General features: G+C 47.8%; 1 protein-coding gene across 3 annotated transcripts in view; it reads right to left on the bottom strand.

Annotated features, from left to right (window-relative positions):
- TNFRSF11A (TNF receptor superfamily member 11a) overlaps positions 1 to 21,016 on the bottom strand; it is a 62,975-nt gene that overhangs the window by 17,959 nt on the left and 24,000 nt on the right. For all 3 annotated transcript variants that reach the window (XM_086373710.1, XM_086373711.1, XM_086373712.1), the window contains exons 2-8: positions 18,347 to 18,428; positions 16,770 to 16,895; positions 10,989 to 11,132; positions 7,402 to 7,495; positions 5,456 to 5,547; positions 3,911 to 4,024; positions 1,182 to 1,234 (exon numbers count right to left, since the gene is read on the bottom strand). In XM_086373710.1, coding sequence (XP_086229836.1) covers positions 1,182 to 1,234; positions 3,911 to 4,024; positions 5,456 to 5,547; positions 7,402 to 7,495; positions 10,989 to 11,132; positions 16,770 to 16,895; positions 18,347 to 18,428 — 705 coding nt within the window. The remainder of the gene's footprint in view (positions 1 to 1,181; positions 1,235 to 3,910; positions 4,025 to 5,455; positions 5,548 to 7,401; positions 7,496 to 10,988; positions 11,133 to 16,769; positions 16,896 to 18,346; positions 18,429 to 21,016) is intronic.

Here is a 21,016-nt window from a genome sequence, read left to right as displayed (position 1 = left end):
GCAGTGAAGAACCACCAGCAGCGCAGGAGCCCCGAGTTTGGGAAGATCCCCTGGAGAAGGGAATGGCAACCCACTCCAGTACTCTTGCCTGGAGAATTCCATGGACAGAGAAACCTGGCTGGTTACAGTCCGTGGCGTGGAAAAGAGTCAAACATGACTAAGCGACTAACACAACAAAATACCTAAGAAACTGGATCTAAAAAGGATATCCTGGGATAATTACTGAAATCTTAAGATCAAATGTACACTCTATAATGTACCACTACTAAGTTTTTTGATTGCGATAAATGTACTATGATTACATAAGAGAATGTCCTTGTTCCGATGAAACTCTCATGGGAGTATTTAAGGATGGAGGAGCATGGTGTCTGCCCCTCTGAGAAGATTCCAGAGGAAGAAATATACATATGCATAGACACACGCTGCTGTGCTCAGTCGCTCAGTCGTCTCTGACTCTCTGCGACCCCGTGGACTGTGGCCCGCCAGGCTCCTCTGTCCATGGGATTCTCCAGGCAAGAATACTGCAGTGGGTTGCCATGCCGTCCTCCAGGGGATCTTCCTGACCCAGGGATCCAACCCGCATCTCCTAAGCCTCCTGCACTGGCAGGCAGGGTCTTTACCACCAGCATCGCCTGGGAAGCCCAGACACACATATGGAGAGCAAATAATAAAGCTTTGTGAAAACATAAACAGCTGCTGGATCTGAGTAGAGGGCACGTGGAAGTTTTTTATACTACTCTCACTGCTCCCCGACAATGTTGAAGTCATATCCAAATTAAAAGCCACCAAAATAACTACAAAGGGAAGGAATGCGACCGCTCTTCTCTCCTAGGGGTCTGTCCTGGGCAGTCGAGGTTGGTACTGAAATAATAATGTAAATAACACAAGGGCACAGAGATGACCTAAACAGAATGAAAGGCAAAGAAAACAGCATTTAGCATTGGGATCAGTCCTGGGAAGTGAGGTCCCACCCCCTTACTCATTCACAATTTGGCTCAATATTTGATTAATAATAGCGATAGCAACCTACGCACTCCATGGGTAGGCTCTTAATTCCCCAACCAGGGATCGAACCCAAGCTTCCTGCAGTGGAAGCCCAGAGTCCCAACCACCAGCCCCCAGGGAGTTTCCCCAAATTGTTAGCAGTGCTTAAAGGAGGCACTTTAGATTTCTAAATTTACCTTATTTCCATTCAGGCGGCCGCAAGCCTCATTGACCCAGTGCCACAAATTAGCTAGGAAAAAACAAAGTAAAGATAAGGGCTTCATATTATTATTTCCTATTTCTAATTCAGTATTATTGACTTCTACGTCAGTTCAATACTATCTTTAAACACAATCATCTGCAAATCTGTGAGTAAAAGATCCTGAGAGTGAAAACACTGAATCAATTTAAAGACTATGAAGGCATCTTCCTCCTCTTATCAAAAAGGAACTTTTTGATCCATGTAAAGCCGAACATTGGGTTGGCCAAAAAGTTCGTTCAGTTTTCAGTTCAGTTCAGTCGTTTCCAACTGAAGGTGTCCAACTCTTTGCAACCCCATAGATTGCAGCACGCCAGGCCTCCCTGCCCATCACCAACTCCCACAGTTTACTCAAACTCATGTCCATTGAGTCGGTGATGCCATCCCACCATCCCATCCTCTGTCGTCCCCTTCTCCTCCCACCTTCAATCTTTCCCATGGTCGGGGTCTTTTCCAATGAGTCAGCTCTTCGAATCAGGTGGCCAAAGTATTGGAGTTTCAGCTTCAACATCAGTCCTTCCAATGAACACCCACGACTGATCTCCCTGAGGATGGACTGGTTGAATCTCCTTGCAGTCCAAGGGACTCTAAAGAGTCTTCTCCAACACCACAGTTCAAAACCATCAGTTCTTGGGCGCTCAGCTTTCTTTATAGTCCAACTCTCACATCCATACATGACCACAGGAAAACCATAGCCTTGACTAGACGGACCTTTGTTGGCAAAGTAATGTCTCTGCTTCTGAATATGCTATCTAGGTTGGTCATAACTTTCCTTCCAAGGAGTAAGTGTCTTTTAATTTCATGACTGCAGTCACCGTCTGCAGTGATTACTGTTAACTCCTATGATAATCTCTCTCTTGGAGGATTGCAAAAGCCCTCCTTACTGGTGGGTCTGCATCCACGCCTACTGTACCCCTAAATTTGTTTTAATTAGTCAAATACCCAAGTACTAACCCACAGGACTGGTTCCTTCCCTCTGCTCAGGATGGGAGCACGCTCCTTCGCACCTGCAAGGCTGCGCCACCAGGACACGCCTCCCTTTCCAGGTTCATTTCACCCAGGTTCTCACTCTCTGCTCCGACTGCACTAACTTTCCAATCCCCCCAGCTCGCACTGCTCCCTCCAAAGATGCAATTCTCGTTTCCCCTTGGGCTAGTGCAATCCAACCTGTCTTTCAGATCTTAGCTCCCCTGGGAGGCCCTGGCTGACCACAAAGCTGGACAAACAACTCTGTCACCTGAGGCTCTGTACCTCCCTTTCCACACTCAGCCTCACTCTGGGCAAAACGCCTGCCTTGCCCACCGAGGAGCCTCGTCCATAAGGACCAGGCTCTGTTTCGTTGCTTGGTATTACACCCCAGGGCCTGTCCAGCCCCTGGTGACCAACAAACGCGTAGTAAATGAGAGATGAAGAGGAAGCAGACCGTCACACATCCTGACTCACTGACTGGCAGGCCCACTGCCCTTGGCACTCATAAGATAATGGCCAGAAGAGATGACGACAGAGACAAAACTAAAGAATAAAACACCAGAAGTCTGTTCATCTCATGACAACATGACTGGATGAGCCGGCAATCCATCAGCACCTCTGAACATGCATTGTTCACATCTCCACCTCCATTGCTGGGGAGGTGAAGCTGCATTGAATAACAATATTCAACAGCGAAGAGACTTTTAAAAAAGGGAAGTCCAACTTTTCCCCTTCACTCTCTGCTTAACGCTTGGCATCTTCAATCACCATCTTCCCTCTTCTGTTAGTCTTTTGATCGCCCAGGGTTACATTAGGTATTGGAATGGTAATGGAAATAGGAAGATATGCAGGGTTTTGTGAAGTCCATGGATGTGACTGTGGGAGAACCGATGGAACCACAGCAAAGGCGGATGCGATAAATAAGCAAGCAGCTGAAAACGGGGAAGGACGGTGAGACGGCAGGTGCTTCAAAAGACGACATGTTACATGAACGCATATGGCGGAGCCCCTTTGCTGCCCACCGGTAATTATCACAGCACTGTCAATCGGCTGTCCTCCAGCATAAAACAAAAAGTTAAACAAATCAGGGGCACTGGGTTTAGGGAACCTAGTGATGTCTTGAACTCTTTCTTAAAAATTATACTGTTTTAGCTTTGGAGTATAAAAGTCAAACAGGATGTGATGTTAAAAGATACTATCAAACAATTTGTTGGTGGAAAACTATTCCCAATAAACAAGATGACATTTGATCATTCATCTAAGAATGAGCAACTGCATCTTACTGAATATAAGACAACTTATTTTCAGAATTTTAAATTCACCTATCAAGGTAACCCCCGAGTCAAAACTTTCCATCTGCCATTTACCTGAACATATTGTTTTTGTTTTAATGAATTATGTAATTTAAAATGTATTCTAGGTTACATGCAACCCCTGTATATCTGATATGCATAATCTTTACAATATTTATCAGTTTCCTGCACCTAGGATAAATAAATATATTTCTTATTCATAAACAAGAACAATGGATTTTTGTTTGTTTTGCTAGAGAACAATGAATTAGATATAAAGCATGTTTCACTTTAGTGTAAACAGATCAAAAGAGGCAGTCAGAGGGCAATATATGTATCTTCAAAGCACACACCTAGAAATGCATCAGTTTAAGACTCATGTTCAAAACCCACCACGACACGGTACCTGTTAGTGCTTTCCCTTTTTTCCTGTAGTAAACACCGAAGATGACGGCAGCTACTAACGCCACAGACATGAAGAGCAGCAGAATAATTAAACTGGGCAAGTAAACCTGCGGTTCTGTGTTGGAAGAAAATGAGAAAAACAGCATTAACTATTGTTCATTTTTACTCTTTCTCAAAAGCATAAGCCTTTCAATTAAATCCTGGAATCAAGGCTGTTGGAATGGAATAAAAGAAGCAGGAAGGGACCCAACGCGCACTGTAGGTTTGTCGAGGAGAGCTCCCATTTGAAAGGGTGAAATCAGCAATGCAGCCCAAGCCTGCTGACTGCCTTTGCTCAGAGAGAGGCCAGCCCAGGACCAGCTTTAAATGCTCGCACTTTAGAACAACCCTAATCGGCTTCACCGCACCATCCGGCTCCATCTTTGCTTGCCTACAGAACACTTCACTCTCCCCAGGTGGATGGGCTCCGGAGGCAAAAAGAAGCCCCTTATCATAGCTCCTTCCAAATAACAACATGGTACCGGGGTTTTGCTGGTCATGAGAATGGAACCACAGCCACCCTGCAAAGCGTTTCGGGTCCTTCGTCTACAACACAGTTGGACTCAACCGTTTTGTTCATCCCGCCTGATGACTTGTAACTCTTGTTTTACACGGCCTGGTTCTGGGAGTCTGGCCTTCCTTTTCCTTCTGTCTTTTTTAAGACAGGTTTTAACTCTCTTGGTTATCTTTAACGTTCTCTTCAGAATGGTCTTTTTAAAATGCTGCTCTATGTACTTTCTTACCGGAGCCTTTGACGCCCTCCTGTTTGCAAACTGTCCAAGCTGCAGCCTTCTTTTCTGAGCCGTGTCCACCGACAGAGCTCTGTGGCCACGGTGCTCCTGCCTGCTTAGGAAGCTCCTCCTGTGCCGAGACACCTGGACCCACCTCCACAGCATCTCACTCACCCGGGCAAGCAGCTTCCACACTAACTGCCCGCTTTCTGTCAGTCACTGAAACTGTCGTTGAGGTTTATTGGATCCTCCAGATGTTCCAGAAATAATGGTAATTGTATTCTAGCCAAGTTGCTGACTCTGGTTGGTGACCAAAATCTCCCATAGATATCCTGCTGTGATAACCACTACCTTACCATATTTGGGCATTTTAATTTATATTTGCACCTCAGTTTTCTTTCTTTTTTGGGGAGTATATATGAATAAAATATTGGTTATCCATTCCACAGTAGAAAATCATCAACTAAACAACCTATCTGGAATTACAACACTGATAAAATGAAATACTGAGCTGACCACAGATAGCGAAGTTGCTCAGTCGTGTCTGACTCTTTGCAACTCCATGGACTGTAGCCCGCCAGGCTCCTCTGTCCATGGGAATTTCCAGGCAAGGATACTGGAATGGGTTGCTATGCCCTCCTCCAGGGACCACGGATAGGATGAGATGAAAAGGGGGAGATGGTTGCCTCTGGATACAGCATGTAATTGAGAGAAATCTACAAGAGCTGATTAGACTGGGGCACACCTACCCAACCAACCTTTTCTATTAAACATACCATTTGATGGATTTGCAGATGGGAGAGGACTACAAACCACATCTAATTTATCGGTTCCGTGACGCACTTCTGTCTCTCCAAGAATGGTACAGCTGTGAAGGGAAAGGTACGTAAGTCCTTTGGTTTCATATCCTTATTTAAAAAAAAAAAAAAAAAAACCAGCTATAAAAGATTCTATCCCATTAGACTACAAGCTCACTCAGGAGAGGAACCAAGGTCTTCCTGGACATTTGCACCCCCAGTGCCTGTCCACACACACTAAGGTGGACAGAGAGACAAGCGGAAGTGAGTACTGCCACTGCTAACATCTACTCTTAGAGTGCTGTCCGAGAGAGCAGACTGGTGTGCTTAGTAAAGAAGGTTCCGAATCCAATTACCATGGCTAAGTGGTAAACTACAGATGAATACCCTTTGAAGTTGTAAACATAGAAAATCTTTTTGAAAATAAAACCTGGATAGGTGGATCAGACAGTGAATATTTAATGAGAATCAACTTATTTGGAAGTGAAAGAATCATGACATCGATTATGAGTATTCAGCAATAGGCATGCAGTGAAAGGATCCAGGAATTTCACTACGACTTTGCTCATATAAGTGTGAGACAGTATACAGGCGAGATGATACATTATAGATTTATTTATCACTGGAAAAAACTGGAAATCACTTAAATGACTATCAATAGGGAGCTTGTGTGGAGGAGGCAATGGGAACCCACTCCAGTGTTCTTGCCTGGAAAATCCTATGGACGGAGGAGCCTTGTAGGCTGCAGTCCATGGGGTTGCTAAGAGTCGGACACGACTGAGCGACTTCACTTTCACTTTTCACTTTCATGCATTGGAGAAGGAAATGGCAGCCCACCCCAGTGTTCTTGCCTGGAGAATCCCAGGGACGGGGGAGCCTGGTGGGCTGCTGTCTATGGAGTCGCACAGAGTCGGACACGACTGAAGCGACTTAGCGGCAGCAGCAGCAGCAGGGAGCTTGTGAGAGTTGGACCATAAAGAAAGCTGAGGGCTGAAGAATTGATGCTTTCAAACTGTAGTGCTGGAAAAGACTCCAGAGTCCCTTGGACTGCAAGGAGATTATATCAGTCAATTCTAAAGGAAATCAACCCTGAATATTCATTGAAAGGACTGATGCTGAAGCTGAAGCTCCAGTACTTTGGCCACCTGATGCAAAGAACTGACTCACTGGAAAAGACCCTGATGCTGGGAAAGATTGAAGGGAGGAGAAGGGGACGACAGAGGACGAGATGGTCGGATGGCATCATCAACTCAATGGATATAAATTTGAGCAAACTCCAGGAGACAGTGAAGCCTGACGTGCTGCAGTCCATGGGGTTGCAAAGTCTGACATGAAGGAGCAACTGAACAAGGGAACTTATTAAATGGATTCTGGTGCATCTCTATGACGGCACCAGGTGGTTAGAAAAAGCCACACAGATGTAAGTCAATTAGTGTGGAGCGAGTTTTCTTCAGGATATATTATGTGGGAAAAAACCCAAGTGTGTAAACATTTATTTAAGCAGGAGGCTTCTATATGCACATATACAATGCACACACACACACACACACACACACACACACACACACACACATCTTTGCACAAATAAACCAGGGATGCTGGGAAGCTGCGAAAACAGACACTGGTGAGTGATACTAAGCATCGTAAGCAACTAAATAAAGTTAGAGAAGGGGGAAAGCAGCTGCAGCTACAAATCAAGCTTCAGTCAGACTGAATCTGCAGTGATACCCGGCTCCTGCCACCCGTCCGGGGGGACTGGCTGCAGGCGTTTCTCTCCCTCACGCCAGCTAACAGACTGTGTCTGTTGCGAAACTGGCTTCCAGAGGAAGCCTCCCCAAATTGCATCACTCTGTTTTCACAACAGACACAGCGGAGGTGGAGTTCTTCCACATCAAGCAGCTCTCGATTCCCTTGTCGCCACTTACTTGGTCCAGGGTCTGCAGGTCTCTGTGGCGGAAACGGTGTCGGAGAAGTAGCCTGAGGGGCAGGGCTCACACACCGTGTCCTTGTTGAGCTGCACTGTCAGAAAAACCAACGGACAAGAGAACACGGGACAGACGAGGACACTTAGAGATCGGCCAGGAGGGGCCCCCAGGCTCCACCCCCGCCCCAGCCGCCCCTGCGGCTGCTGGCGGAGGCCCCCCGGCTTCAGGGGGCCCGAGACCCCGAAGTACGAGACAGAAGCATGTCCAGGGGCAGGACGCGGAGGCCAGGCCTGACTCCAGCCCGGCTCTCAGTCCACGGCCTCTGCCGTCAGAGCTGCTGTCCCAGGCGCCCATCCTTCGTTTCCCGGCCAGGGAGCTGCTGCCTGTCTCCTTTCAACCAAGTCCATTCTCTCCTGTCTCCCTTGCCAGGCGTCAGTACAGAGAACGGTAGCCCATTAACCACTCTGAAAGGAAATTTCTTGCCCTGACACCTTCTGATCAGTAATCTTACCAGTCTAAGTATCAGAGTATTGACAAAGTTCAAAAACAAAACCCACGCTACACCATGGGTGTCCTTCTCTTAAACCAAGGGCTGGCAGTAATGGCTGTTTTCTATAAAGGGCCATATGATAATTATCGTAAGCTTTTGAGGCTCTCTGGTCTACGCAAATTACTTGCAACATGAAAGCTGTCATAGACAAGTATAAAGACACACGGCTGTGTTCCAATAAAACCCTATTTAGAAAGGCACGAGTTGGGGGTGGACTTTGGACCCCGCCTTAGGCCGCAGCACTCAAGGCAGGAGTTAATCCTGGTTGGTAAGCTGTCGTCGCCTCTCTCATATTCCTCATAAACCATATTATCAAACTAGGAAACGTCTCAGATTTCCTCTGTCTGTTCCTTTTACTGCAACTGGCACACGATGACCCTTTGGTAATTCCAATAAAGAAGGACGTTGGCTACCATGTGCTGTCATAATAAACAATTGTCTTGTGCCAAAACCACAAATTACTCTTGAAATTAGTAGCACTTCTGCGGTTTATCTTCATGAATAAAATGCAAAAATAAGGAATTACATTTTCTCTGTCCAAAGTCAAGTGGGAAGTACACTCTTGGTTTTTGCAGTTGCTCAGTACACAGCAGGTGTGCGTGCGTGCCAAGTCATTTCAGTCGTCTCTGACTTTGAGACCCCATGGACTGTGGCCCGCCAGGCTCCTCTGTCCGTGGGATTCTCTAGGCAAGAGTAGTGGAGTGGGTTGCCAAGCCCTCCTCCAGGGGATCTTCGCGACCCAGGGATCAAACCTGGATCTCCTGCGTTGCAGGCATATTCTCACCGTGTGAGCCCCCGGGGAAGCCCCAATAAGTAGCGGACTCATTCCTTACTCTAGCAATAAGGTTTGCCTTGAAACGATATCAGCAAAGGTACAGTTAACTACTAGTCACTCAGATGAATTCAAACAGCTTTTAAAATGATAATCACACTCTAGAAGAGTAACCCTTAAAAACAAAATGACTCCTAAGGGGCTGCAAGGCACAAAGGGCTTGAAAGGCGCTGACTTCCATACATGCTCTCATGTCTGCTCTGGCCCGCTGGGGCATCTGCACTTTCTCCTTGTTTTTCTCTTTCACAAGCACACTACTCCCACCTACAAAAGAAGGCACACTTCATACCTACTCCAAATCCTACCATAGAGCCAAACTCTGAGATGCCAAACAAAGCAACAAGTCAAAGGATCGGTGACAGAAAGCTCCTTTGTTCAGAGCACCTCAGGATAGCTCTGTCTCTCCCTGTCCATCTATTAGGGCTTCCCCCCACGGCTCAAACAAAGAAACCGAGGGCAATGCAGGCGATCCCAGTTCGATCCCTGGGTCAGGAAGATTCCCTGGAGAAGCGAATGACTACTCACTCCAGTATTCTTGCCTAGAGAATTCCATGGACAGAGGAGCCTGGCCAGCTACAGTGCACGGGGTCATAGAGAGTTGGACACGACTGAGCGACTGACATCCACGAAGGGCAAGGGCGTAACAACAGAAAAGGGGCAGCTGGCATCAGGCTGACCTGTTCTGAGGTCACATGCGTTGTCCTGCAGGGGTGAGATTTTCGCGTCACCCTCTCTACCCTTCAGCTACTGCGTTCCCAAAGGGGCAAAGCAGAGGAGACACGGACCAGAAATGAAAAGAAAACAAAGCAGAAAGGGACCAGCACCTTCTTTCATGCAGTTTAACCAACTATATGAAAGGCCCTGGGACTTAGAAGAAAGACAGACAGACCCCGGGTCTGTATCTGAGAACCAGGATTCACAAGGGAGTAGGCTGTCATGAGATTTGCTTTAGTAAACAGAAAATCAAGTCCGACTTTTCCCGAGAGAAAGCCTGTCTGGTTTCACTGATAATCTGATAATAAGGGCTGACTTAGTCAGACTCTGTGATGCAGATTTTCCTCAATACGAAATGAAATGAATAATATTTTAATTCTCCCAACCTCAGGCTTTACTTTTATAACTACAGTACAGCAAAATATAGTCATTCATCTTTTGGACCAGCTGCGTAATACTCACTGTAGAACAAATCAGTCCAGAAGAAATGTTTTTAACCTTAAAAGCTTGAGTCACAAGAAATTTTTTTAAATTAAAATTTCATGGCATTCCCTGGCAGTCTAGAGATTGGTTGGAACTCTGGGCCAGGGGTGGAGCAGGTTAAGGATGGGGGTTCGTTCCTGGTGGGGGAACCAAGATCCTGCAAGGTGCCTGGTGCAACCAAAAAGAAAAGAAAATTAAAATTTCACATGGGTTCGTTTTTAAAATGTGAAAGAGTATGAAAAGGTAATTAGTAAAAACCCTCTGAGCCTAAAAATATATTACTATGAAACTCTGTGGGGAAGGTGAAATGGATACAAATCAAAGGAGAGAAAAGAGCCACATAGAGTTTTCAACAGTTAGAGACGATCAGGGCAATTTTTTTTTTTTTTAATTTTTGGCCACACCTTGGGACATGCTGGACCTTAATTCCCCGACCAGGGGTCAAACCCACGTCCCTTGCTCTGGAGCGTGGAGTCTTAACCACCGCACCTCCAGGGAAGGCCTCTGATAGCCACCTTTTTACATGGATGATGATGGGTATCCAACTGCTACGGAGTTCAGAACCCACTGAAAATTTTAGAAAGTGTTACGGACTAATTCCCTGGAAACCAAATCCTTAGCAACTCTTGAAATTTGTAATAAAAATGCTTAGATGTCGATTTAAAATTTTGGCTGGAGGCACATGGCTTTGCAAAATTCTTCTAAGTGGGCACATAAGTTTGGGGACCCCTGCCCCTGCAAAACGTTTGGGGACCCCTGCCTGATCCGGTTTCCCCCTAAATGGGGGTGGGAAGGTTTCGCAGGAGGAGGAGCCTGGGGATGGGCGCCGAGCTCTCACGCGTCCTGCGGGCGCGCACCCCGCGCTCGGCCCCCGGGGACCCTCGTCTCCTCCCGCGCCCCCGCGCCGGCCGAGCGTGACGGCTCAGGGGAGCGCGCCGAGAGGCCGCAGGCGCGGGCCCGCCCGCACACGGGGGAGCGCCCGGGGAGGCCCCGCCCGGCCGCGCGTACCGGGGCGCCGGGCGCCGAAGCCGCGCGCGCACTCGGCGTTGCGGGTGCAGCAGCGGCAGTCCTCACTCCAGTGGTAGCCGGCGGTGCAGGCGCAGCGGCGCGGCGCCGTCCGGTTGCCGGGCTCCACGGCCCTCAGGGCCTTGCCTGCGGGAGAGAAAGATACAGCGTCCGCCTCGTGCCATTCGCGCCCGCCGTCCTCGCCCCGGACCCCGGACCCCGGACCCCGGACCCCTCGGACCCCTCGCGCCCGCCCGGGGCGCGCGCGGTGAGTCACGGAGGCCAGGATTCGGGAACCCTCAGGTTCCCCTGCGCACCTGCAGTGCTGGGACCAAAACAGCCCGCTCGTTTTTGGTTTATCTCTGTCAATAATTAGGACACCTGTGCGTTTTGAGAAGTCAATCTTCATGGTAGTAGGAAGATTAAAGCCCGGGTAGTTGCTAAGCACTGACGATTTTGACTCATGCAAAACTGGACTTCACAGCTCCTTGATTTCTAGTAAACTAATGTAAGACGCATTCTTAACACCAGGGCTAATGGGATCTAAACCCATAGGGTTTCTGGAGATGGGGTTCATCTGGGATCCTGGAGGGCCGCCTTGGAAACAGACCTGCCTCCCTGTGTGAGCAGATAAGTGGGAGAAGTACAGAGGCTGGGCCTGGTGACATACGTGGAAACTAATCTCTCCCCCAAATTCAGGATAAGGCGTTTGTCCTCTCTTTTGTTACAACACAGAGCAGAGTGCTCTCTGCTTATCTCAAACCTCCTAGCCCTTTCCAGGGTTTGTGCAACAGAGGTAAATGCTCACATGCTCAGCTCATCCTCGTTATTCGCTAGTTCATACTTGCGATTTCACCTTCTCCTTAAAATCTAATCGTATCCTCCAAATCAACACTCCTGGCGCTTTTGCAGTTATTCTCAGAAGCACACTGCTGCTGCTGCTGCTAAGTCGCTTCAGTCGTGTCCGACTCTGTGCGACCCCATAGACGGCAGCCCACCAGGCTCCCCCGTCCCTGGGATTCTCCAGGCAAGAACACTGGAGTGGGTTGCCATTTCCTTCTCCAATGCATGAAAGTGAAAAGTGAAAGTGAAGTCGCTCAGTCGTGTCCGACTCTTTGCGACCCCATGGACTGCAGCCTACCAGGTTCCTCCGTCCATGGGATTTTCTAGGCAAGAGTACTGGAGTGGGGTGCCATTGCCTTCTCCGTCAGAAGCACGCAGAACAGTGAAAACTTTGAGGCACCAGCCGACAGGTGCGTTCCCAGCAGAGGGCAGAGGAGGTGGTGCTGCCTTCCAGTTTCAGCTCTCACTGGAAATCAGAGTCCTTCCTGGGGTCTGTCTAGTGCCTTATTTTTGTGTTTTTTGTTGGTGAGCTCCTTCAGTAAAGTGGCCCCCTAGCCTAGGGCTGAACTGTTGCCGAGCGTTCTGGAGAAGGCAGTGATATGTCTTCCAGAGAAAATCCATATGTTAGAGAAAATTTGTTCAGTGTTGTTTATTGGGACTGTTATGAATCAAAATATTTCTTAAATAAGGTTACACAAAAACCAGGCACAAATCTCGGTCATATTTACGCACCCAGGGGCAGTATTTCCTAACTCAGTGTTTGTGCTGACTTTATAGAACTTAACTAACTATCATGAATAAGGACTTCCCCAGTGGCTCAGGTGGTAAAAGAATCTGTCTTCAGAGGGGAGACCTGGGTTCAATCCCTGGGTTGGAAGATCCCTTAGAGAAGGGAATAGCAACCCACTCCGGTATTCTCGCCTGCAGAATTCCATGGACAGAGGAACTGGTGGGCTACAGTCCAAGGGGTTGCTGAGAGCTGGAACTGGATGAGCGACTTAGCACGCACGCATGCAGGCACCATGAACAACAGGAATCAACTGCACACACACACACACAAAACAGCACAATAACACTATTTAAAACAGACCTCCTACCACTATACAGCCTCACCTAATCTGGATTGTCCAAACAGCCCTTGTACTGTATATTCCTTAATACTTATCAGTGTTAGTTATGGATTGATGTTTGTGTCCCCTGAAAATTCTTATGTTGAAATCCTAATCCCCTTCAGTGTGATGGCGTTAGGAGGTGGGGGCTTTGGGAGGTGATTAGGTCATGAGGGTGGAGCCCCTCTGAATGGAATTAGTGCCCTTATAATAAGAGACAGCAGAAAACATGGTTTCACTCTCCCTCTGCTCTCTGCCACATGAGGACACAAGAAAGTGGCTGTCCTGGAGCCAAGGAGAGGGCCCTCATCAGGAGCCTGAGCATGCTGGCACCCTGATCTCAGACTTCCAGCCTTCAGAGCTGCGAGGAATATGTATCTGCTGTTTAAGCCACCAAGTCTGTGGTATTCTGCCATAGCAGCCTGGACTGCCAAGGACAGAGCTGCAAGAGGAAACAAACCAACCAGAAACATTTCCCAGTTCACTGTCTCCAGCTGTAACCGCAGGGAAGCAGTGTCTCCTACCCCACTTCTTTCCAGACCAGAGCTGGGGGCCGGGAGGTCCCTCTCCCTTCTGGGTCCACTCTCCGAGGCCCAGGTCAGCTGTGAAGCACCAAGACCGACTTGCATAAACAGGGACAAACTGTCTGGAACGCACATGGACAAGAGTCATTTTCCTTGGAAAACTTGAATTCCGGTCTCCCACTCAGAATTTGTGGTTGTCATTTGTTGTTAAGGAGTGTCCGAATCTTTTGCGACCCCACGGACTATAGCCCGCCAGGCTCCCCCATCCGTGGGATTTCCTAGGCAAGAATACTGGAGTGGGTCGCCACTTCCTTCTCCAGGGATCTTTCTTACTCAGGGATCGGACCCCCGACTCCTGCTTGGAAGGCAGATTCTTTACTGCTGAGCCATCAGGGAAGCCCCCCTCCACCACTCAAAAGTAAGTGCATATAACCCTCTGTGGTGATGGATGATTTTGACATATTTTTAAATATCTTAATGCACCAGGTTTGGGGCTTTAATCAGTTTTGGCAGTAGACAGAGTGAATCTTTCTTTCCAAGAGACAGTGATGAGTCAAACTCATTACTAAGCAATGGGAAAGAAAAAAAGACTTGATCAGATGCTTCTGCTCAGTGGAGTTTCCATGTTATCTTCTCCAGACAAAATCTGCCAGCTTTCTCTAATTTTAGAAATGTTACAGTGCTTTAAAAAAAACTTATTTCCTAGTATTTTTGTTCTGTCTATTGAAAAAAAAAAACAAGGATCAATCCTTGTAGCAATGAGCCTTCTGAGCACCCAGACTGAAGTCACTAAATCAGTTGTTCTAATGAAGCAATGAGAAATCCTTGGAAGAATGGCTGATTCCAGCTTTAGGGAAGGAAATGTCCAAGATAAGCCTGGGAGAAAGAGCTCTTAAAGATACCCAAGGCTGTATCAAAAGAGGGTCACTTGGGAGAGGAGAGATAATCTAAGCCCCAGTAAAACTAGTAACTGCAGTAGATTAAAACACCTCCAATATGTAAATGCATGAGTTCATAATATTCTTTTTTTGTAAAAAATAAGCTCTGGCTAGTTTTATTAAAGAAAAATTGTGCGTGATCTGCTTTTCACCAGTCTGTCCTGGTATGCTTCTAATGATATCAGAGTCACCTGGCTCAGGAAGCCAGAGTATCTGGCTCTGCAGTATTCTCCACACACTGTGCCCAATTCAAGGTTATTTTTGCCACCATAGTGATAGACACTAGTGGTAAAGAATCTGTCTGCCAGTGCTGGAGACATAAGAGATGCAGGTCTGATCCCTGGGTCAGGAAGATCCCCTGGAGTAGGAAATGGCAACCCGATCCAAAATATTGCCTGGAAGATTCCAAGGACAGAGGAGCCTGGTCGGTGACAGTCCGTGGAGTTGCAAAGAGCTGGATACAACTGAGCGACTGAGTGCCAGTGACAGACACTAGTTTTGGCCATTGTAGCATAATACTCGATTTCAGATTCCCTCAAGGCTGGGCAGAGTTTAGCGAGGACGACCAGTTTCACTTTGCCTTGTCTGATCATTTTCAGAGTCTGCTTGTACCCCAGCACACACTTTCCACTTTTCAAAACGAAGCCTAGAGTTGATCAACTGGAGCGACCGGAGCCTAGACTTGATCAACTCTAGAGACTTTTTCATCTTCTTTGCAGCCTTAGGTGTGGGATGCCTCCAACTGAGTGCAGCTGCCAAGATGACAGGGAGCGAGAGAGGAAGCTAGCTCGTTATATTCATACAGATCCTCTGGAGACAACTTGGTGATGGGGTCGTTGTTTTGAAAAGTGGAAAAATAAAGTTAAAGCATTCAATCTGCCTTTCCTGTACAGACTGCACTTCAGGGTAACGACCAGTTGATGAGAGAAGTTTCTGGTTAGAAAGCATTCCAGCCAATAAATGAAGAAAGGATGATGGAGTTGGAACATCACCTTTCTGCAGCCCCTAAATGAAAATGGATCTAGGTTATGACGGTCAACAGCTGCTCATATCACCCAGAAAAGAGAGAAGCAGCTACACTGTGACCCCTGACATCACCTTTTGAAGGAGTTTTGCCAAAAACAAAGCAGAAAAACCCAAACCAGATTCTGATCAGCCTTCTAAATCTAATAACCCCTTTACAGGAAATACAGGGGACAGAAGACATCGTTTAATGAGACCGAGATAATGCAGCTAGCAAAGCCCTGACAGTGGAAACCCCACAGGACTAACGGCGTGGCTTCCTTAACAGATGACCTGAATGAAAGATGGAAAAAAAGAGGAGGAAAGGAACTTCTGGGTTGGGACTCAGGAGACATATTTTGATCCTATTCTTATAAATAAGCTTTAATTTTTAAAAGCTCTGAGGCAAAAGCCCTATAGCAGTAATGGTAAGTAGATCAGACTATGGAGGTAGGAAGACGTGGATGGTTTAGGAAAAAGACCTGGGAGTTAGAAGATCTGGTTTTGAGTCCTGCTTCTCATTTGTAACCTTGGAGAAATCACTCACTCCCTCTTAGTTTCTTCGTTTTTACAATGGGATAATTGTAAGTTTCTTCATTTTTACAATGGGGTAAGCGTAGCTTTCTCACAGGGTTGTTTTGTGAGAATTAAGTAACAACATATGTGGAAGTGCCGTGGAGACCTTCTGTCAAGTGTAAGATACCTTCCAGGACTGAACACACAAATATCATATATTATCACTTATATGTGGCATCTAAAACAATGATACAAATGAACTTATTTAGAAAACAGAATGAGACCCACAGACATAGGAAACAAACCTAGTTAGCAAAGAGGAAATGTAGGAGGGGAGATAAATCAGGAGTCTGGGATTAACATATACACACTGCTGTATGTAAAACAGAGAGCCAGCAAGGATCAACTCTCAGCACAGGACACTGCACTCAACGCTTTGTAATAACCTATAAGGGAAAAGAATCTGAAAAAGAACACACACACACCCCTGAAACAAACGCAACACTAAAGCAACTGTACTTCAATAAAAACTGGGGAAGGAAATGGCAACCCCACTCCAGTACTCTTGCCTGGAGAATCCCAGGGACCGAGGAGCCTGGTGGGCTACAGGCCACAGGGTCGCAAAGAGTCAGACACGACTGAGCGACTTCACTTTCACTTTCAGTAAAAACAAAACAAAACAGATATATTCCAGAACAGAAGTTCTATACGAAAAGCCGTAACACAGTGCTCCTGGGCTCTAAGGCACACCCTCGGGGGTCTGTGGGCAGACGTCTTCCTTGCCCCCAAAGTCAGAGCATCACCATATCCAACAATGTCATTCACCCACACTGCCCCGACAGGCTGACTCACCTGGGTCGCAGACTTTGTGCAGCAAGCATTTATCTTCTTCATTCCAGGTGTCCAGGTACTCGTCCAAGCCACAGGGCAGACAGACGCTCTCAGATGTAGTGGTGCATTTGGAAGACATGTATGTTCCTTAAATTAGAAGGGGGAACATGCGCCAATCAAAACTGCTTCCTCCCAATAAATCAATAAAAATGAGTCAATCTGGGAGTTCCCTGGCAGCCCAGTGGTTAGGACTCTGCATTTTCACTGCCGAGTACCCAGGTTCGATACTTGGTCGGGGAACTAAGATCCTGCAAGTCTTAGAGTGTAGCCAAGGAAAAAAACAAAAGCACCAACCTACCAAACCCTTTACATGAACATGGTCCCAGGATGTCCCCCAAAGACAGAGGTCATGTCTCACAGCAGGGGCTCCTCAGGCCTCCTGGCTGGCCCAGATAACCTCACTGGGGTTTGCTATGCCTGTGGTCACCACAGTCTTTTAGACCTTCTAAGTAAAACCCTAGCCCTTTCCACTCCCAACCTCTGCTCACTCAGGAAAAGAACTACAGTTTTCAAACTGGTGCCTGCAGAACTTGAGGGGTTCCCTGGGGACTAAGCAAGAGAAACTTCATCTCCTGCCTCACCTCTCCATCTTCAAACCCCTTTACTGTCGACCCGCAGAGTTCGTTTCTTTTGTCCTACGAACACTGTGGGTTCACGGTTAACTTTGTTTGATCAGAGAGTAATACACACGCTCAGAAACTCACACACACGCATATGCGTGAAATCAATGGATCTTTACTCTGTGCACCCAAAAAATATTTGTAGCTGAAATATCTATAAAGGATTTGTAATAAGGTAAGCTCCTTTTCCTCAAAGCTCCTCTTCCCTCCCCAGAACTGGGAGTGAGTGAGAACCCTCTAGACTTGGGGCCTCACCGAGGCCACAGAAGCAGCTGACCACCTCCTTGTCAAAACCACTTTGGGGAAATGGTGACCGATTTACCTCCTACTCCTCAGTAGCTGTTTTGGGAGAATTTATAACAGGATTTAGGCAATTTTTAGCAGTGATTCAAAGACAGTCATCCCCATCCCCAACCCTACCCCTGGCGAATTTCTATGAAATTAATACTTTTTTTTTTGGCCTTACCTCACGGCTTGCGGGATCTTAATTCTCCATCAGGGTTTGAACCTGGGCTATGGCAGTGAAAGAGCGGAGCCCAAACCACTGAACAACCAGGGAACTACTGCAAGTGATCCTTTTAAATAAGACTTGTATTGCATATTTTGAGAGTTTGAATCATAAACTTCTAAAACAGAGTTTTTAAAAAACCTCTTGCCTTCTCCAGAAATAGTGTTTTAGAAAACTGGTGCTTAATTCCAGTTCCTGAAACTGCTCTTGATTTTTAAGTTATTTCATCTATTGAGAGTAAGATTTTTGTCTTCAGAGTGACAGACATTACTACCTGCCACTGCCATAAGAAGCCTATCCGATTTCATTTGTCATCTGGCAAGATAGAATCAGTTATTTACTAAGGTTAAAACAAAAAAGAGTCCCACCCACTTTGGGAGGGCCACAACAGGAGGTTTAGCCGCACGAACCTGGCTCACATTTCTTACAGCATTGTCCAAGATGCTCGTAATACCTCTCGCTGGTACATGGAGGGGTGATCTGCAAAGTCACCTAGAAAGAAAATGTGCATCAGGCAGAGATTAAACACAAGTTCTTCCCAGAGGAAGCCACCAGAAACCGTCCTGCCGCCGCTCGGCATGATACCGCCCCCTGGCCAAAGATATGACTATCCTATTCTAGCTCATTTCTTTCCCCTAAGAATGTACAAAACCAAGGATACTGGCATCAAGATCCATTTAAGTATTTAAAAATATTTCGGTTACGCTCATGCTAACAGGATGGATTGAAAGGAAATTTAAAAATGGTACCCAGAAGGTTGAAAACTGCTTTTGACCAACCACGTACAGAAGTGGCCCCACTTCTGTGTCATCCACCGTGTGGTCAGTCCACTCTGGTCATAAAAACTGGGGAAGTACAGAGTGGGGTCCCTTCATACGTGTACTAGACTCTTTGCAACCTATGGACTGCATTCCACCAGGCTTCCCTGTCCATGGGATTCTCCAGGCAAGAACACTAGAGTGGGTTACCATGCCCTCCTCCAGGGGATCTTCCTGACCCAGGGATCAAACCTGCCTCTCTTTGTCTGCTGACTTTTACAGGCACATTCTTTACCTCTGAGCCATCTGGGAAGCCTGTGTGTTATACCAAGGGAAATGTGATCTGACAAGCTATTTATGATTTTAGAAAGATGCTTAATACTGCTTGCCTTTAAAAAAATTTTAACATGCAGAGAATTTTAAAAAGTGGGACAGCAAGGGGTTATAGGGAGCCTGTGACCTGGAGCCCGGAGCACCGCGGGCCCGCCGGCTCGGGGGATGTCCATGAGCCCCTTCAGCTTTTTGAACTTCGGTCTCCTTTCTGCATGATTCTAACACCAATAATAATTTCCACATTTGCTCATCTAAGCAAAGCAAAACAAAAGCCAAGTACCCTGCATTCACTCAGATTCTTATCAGTTTGCCACAGTAAAGCTCTTTCCCTTATCAGCTGTCTCTGTTAGAGAAAAACAACACACACCCCTGTTGACAAGCAGGCAGTCGAGTTACAGACCCAAGGGAGACACGGAGGCCCGGGGTCAGCAGCGCAGACGGTGCGTGCACACACCGAGGCGCAGGGCCTTGCTGGGCTGGGGTCCGCAGTCACCACCTTGCTCTCAAGGGGCTTTGGCTCTCCACGGTGGGCTGCAAGGGGGGCAGCGGGCCCTCCCTGCGCGCTGTGAGTGAGCACCGGCTCACAGGGCAGACCTCAGCCGGGGCTCCCGGCTGCTCAGCGGTGAAGAACCTCCTCCCAACGCCGGGGACACAGGTTCGATCCCCGGTCTGGGAAGATCCACATGCCGCGGAGCAGCTGAGCCCGTGAACCAGAGCGACTGAGCCTGCGCTTTAGAGCCGGGAACCGCGACTCCCGAAGCCGCACGCGGAGCCTAAGCTCTGCAAGAGAAGCCCGCGAACCGCAGATGGGGCAGCCTCCGCGGGTTGCGAGTAGAGAAAACCCGTGCCGCAACGAAGACCCAGCACAGCCAAAACTAAATTTAAAACCGGAAAAGAGGGACTTCCCTGGTGGGCCGGTGGTGCAAACTCTGCGTCCAAAGCAGGGGGCCCGGGTTCAATCCCCGGTCAGGAAACAGATCTCACACGCCATGAGACATGGCCAAAAAGTAAAAATTAAGAAAACAGTAAGTAGGGCGTGCAGGACGCAGCCAGTAAGGGCCTCCCTGACCTCCCCCAGGCCAGGCAAAGAGCTTCTGGGGGGCTGCGGCCAGGGACAGTTCCTCTGAGGTCAACGAGAGCGTCAAACGTGTTTCCGGAGCCAGGGTGCCGGGAAGGCTGTATCTGGACTTGGTTCCAAGGCCGTCTGACACTCTCTGTGGACCTGGGTAACGGGACCGACGTTCCCCAAGCATCCACCACGAGACAGGCTCGCAGGATCAGGGCAGTGAGCCCCGTGCTGCTGCTGCTAAGTCGCTTCAGTCATGTCCGACTCTGTGCGACCCCATAGACGGCAGCCCACCAAGCTCCCCTGTCCCTGGAATTCTCCAGGCAAGAACACTGGAGTGGGTTGCCATTTCCTTCTCCAATGCGTGAAAGTGAAAAGTGAAAGTGAAGTCGCTCAGTCATGTCCAACTCCTAGCGACCCCATGGACTGCAGCCCACCAGGCTCCTCCGTCCATGGGATTTTCCAGGCAAGAGTCCTGGAGTGGGGTGCCATTGCCTTCTCCAGTGAGCCCCGTGGACACTGGTAAATATGACCTAACAGAAACTGCCCCGCCTCTGCTCTCTGGGGTCTTTTCCTGTTTTTATCCGAGCCCGTGTCTCTGCGTCTGCACAGCAACGTGTGCACGGAGGAGAGATGCAGAGGCGAAGGTGAAGCTGGATGCAGTCAATGCAGATTCTGTTTCACAGAAAGGCTCCGTTTAAGCCTGATGGCATGCGAGCGCTCCTGCCATGGTGATGACAAAGCAAACCAGAGAAATGTGCGTTGGACGGTATTTCAGATGATCAAGGCCGATTGCTTCTAACCGGTAAGAAAACTGCAAGTCTCTGTAAGATAGGCGCAGGCTTTGTCTGGGTCACGTACACAGGTTCTTTTTAGGGGAATTTGCTGAAAGGACTCCTCCTGAAGCAGCAGCCAGAGCTCTG

The sequence above is a fragment of the Bos grunniens genome, chromosome 24 (genome assembly GCF_055505025.1).
Source record: "Bos grunniens cultivar Pamir isolate PY7600 chromosome 24, Bosgru_T2T1.0, whole genome shotgun sequence".
In the NCBI taxonomy this organism is placed as follows: Eukaryota; Metazoa; Chordata; class Mammalia; order Artiodactyla; family Bovidae; genus Bos; species Bos grunniens.
This window is presented reverse-complemented; position numbering and strand designations above follow the sequence as displayed.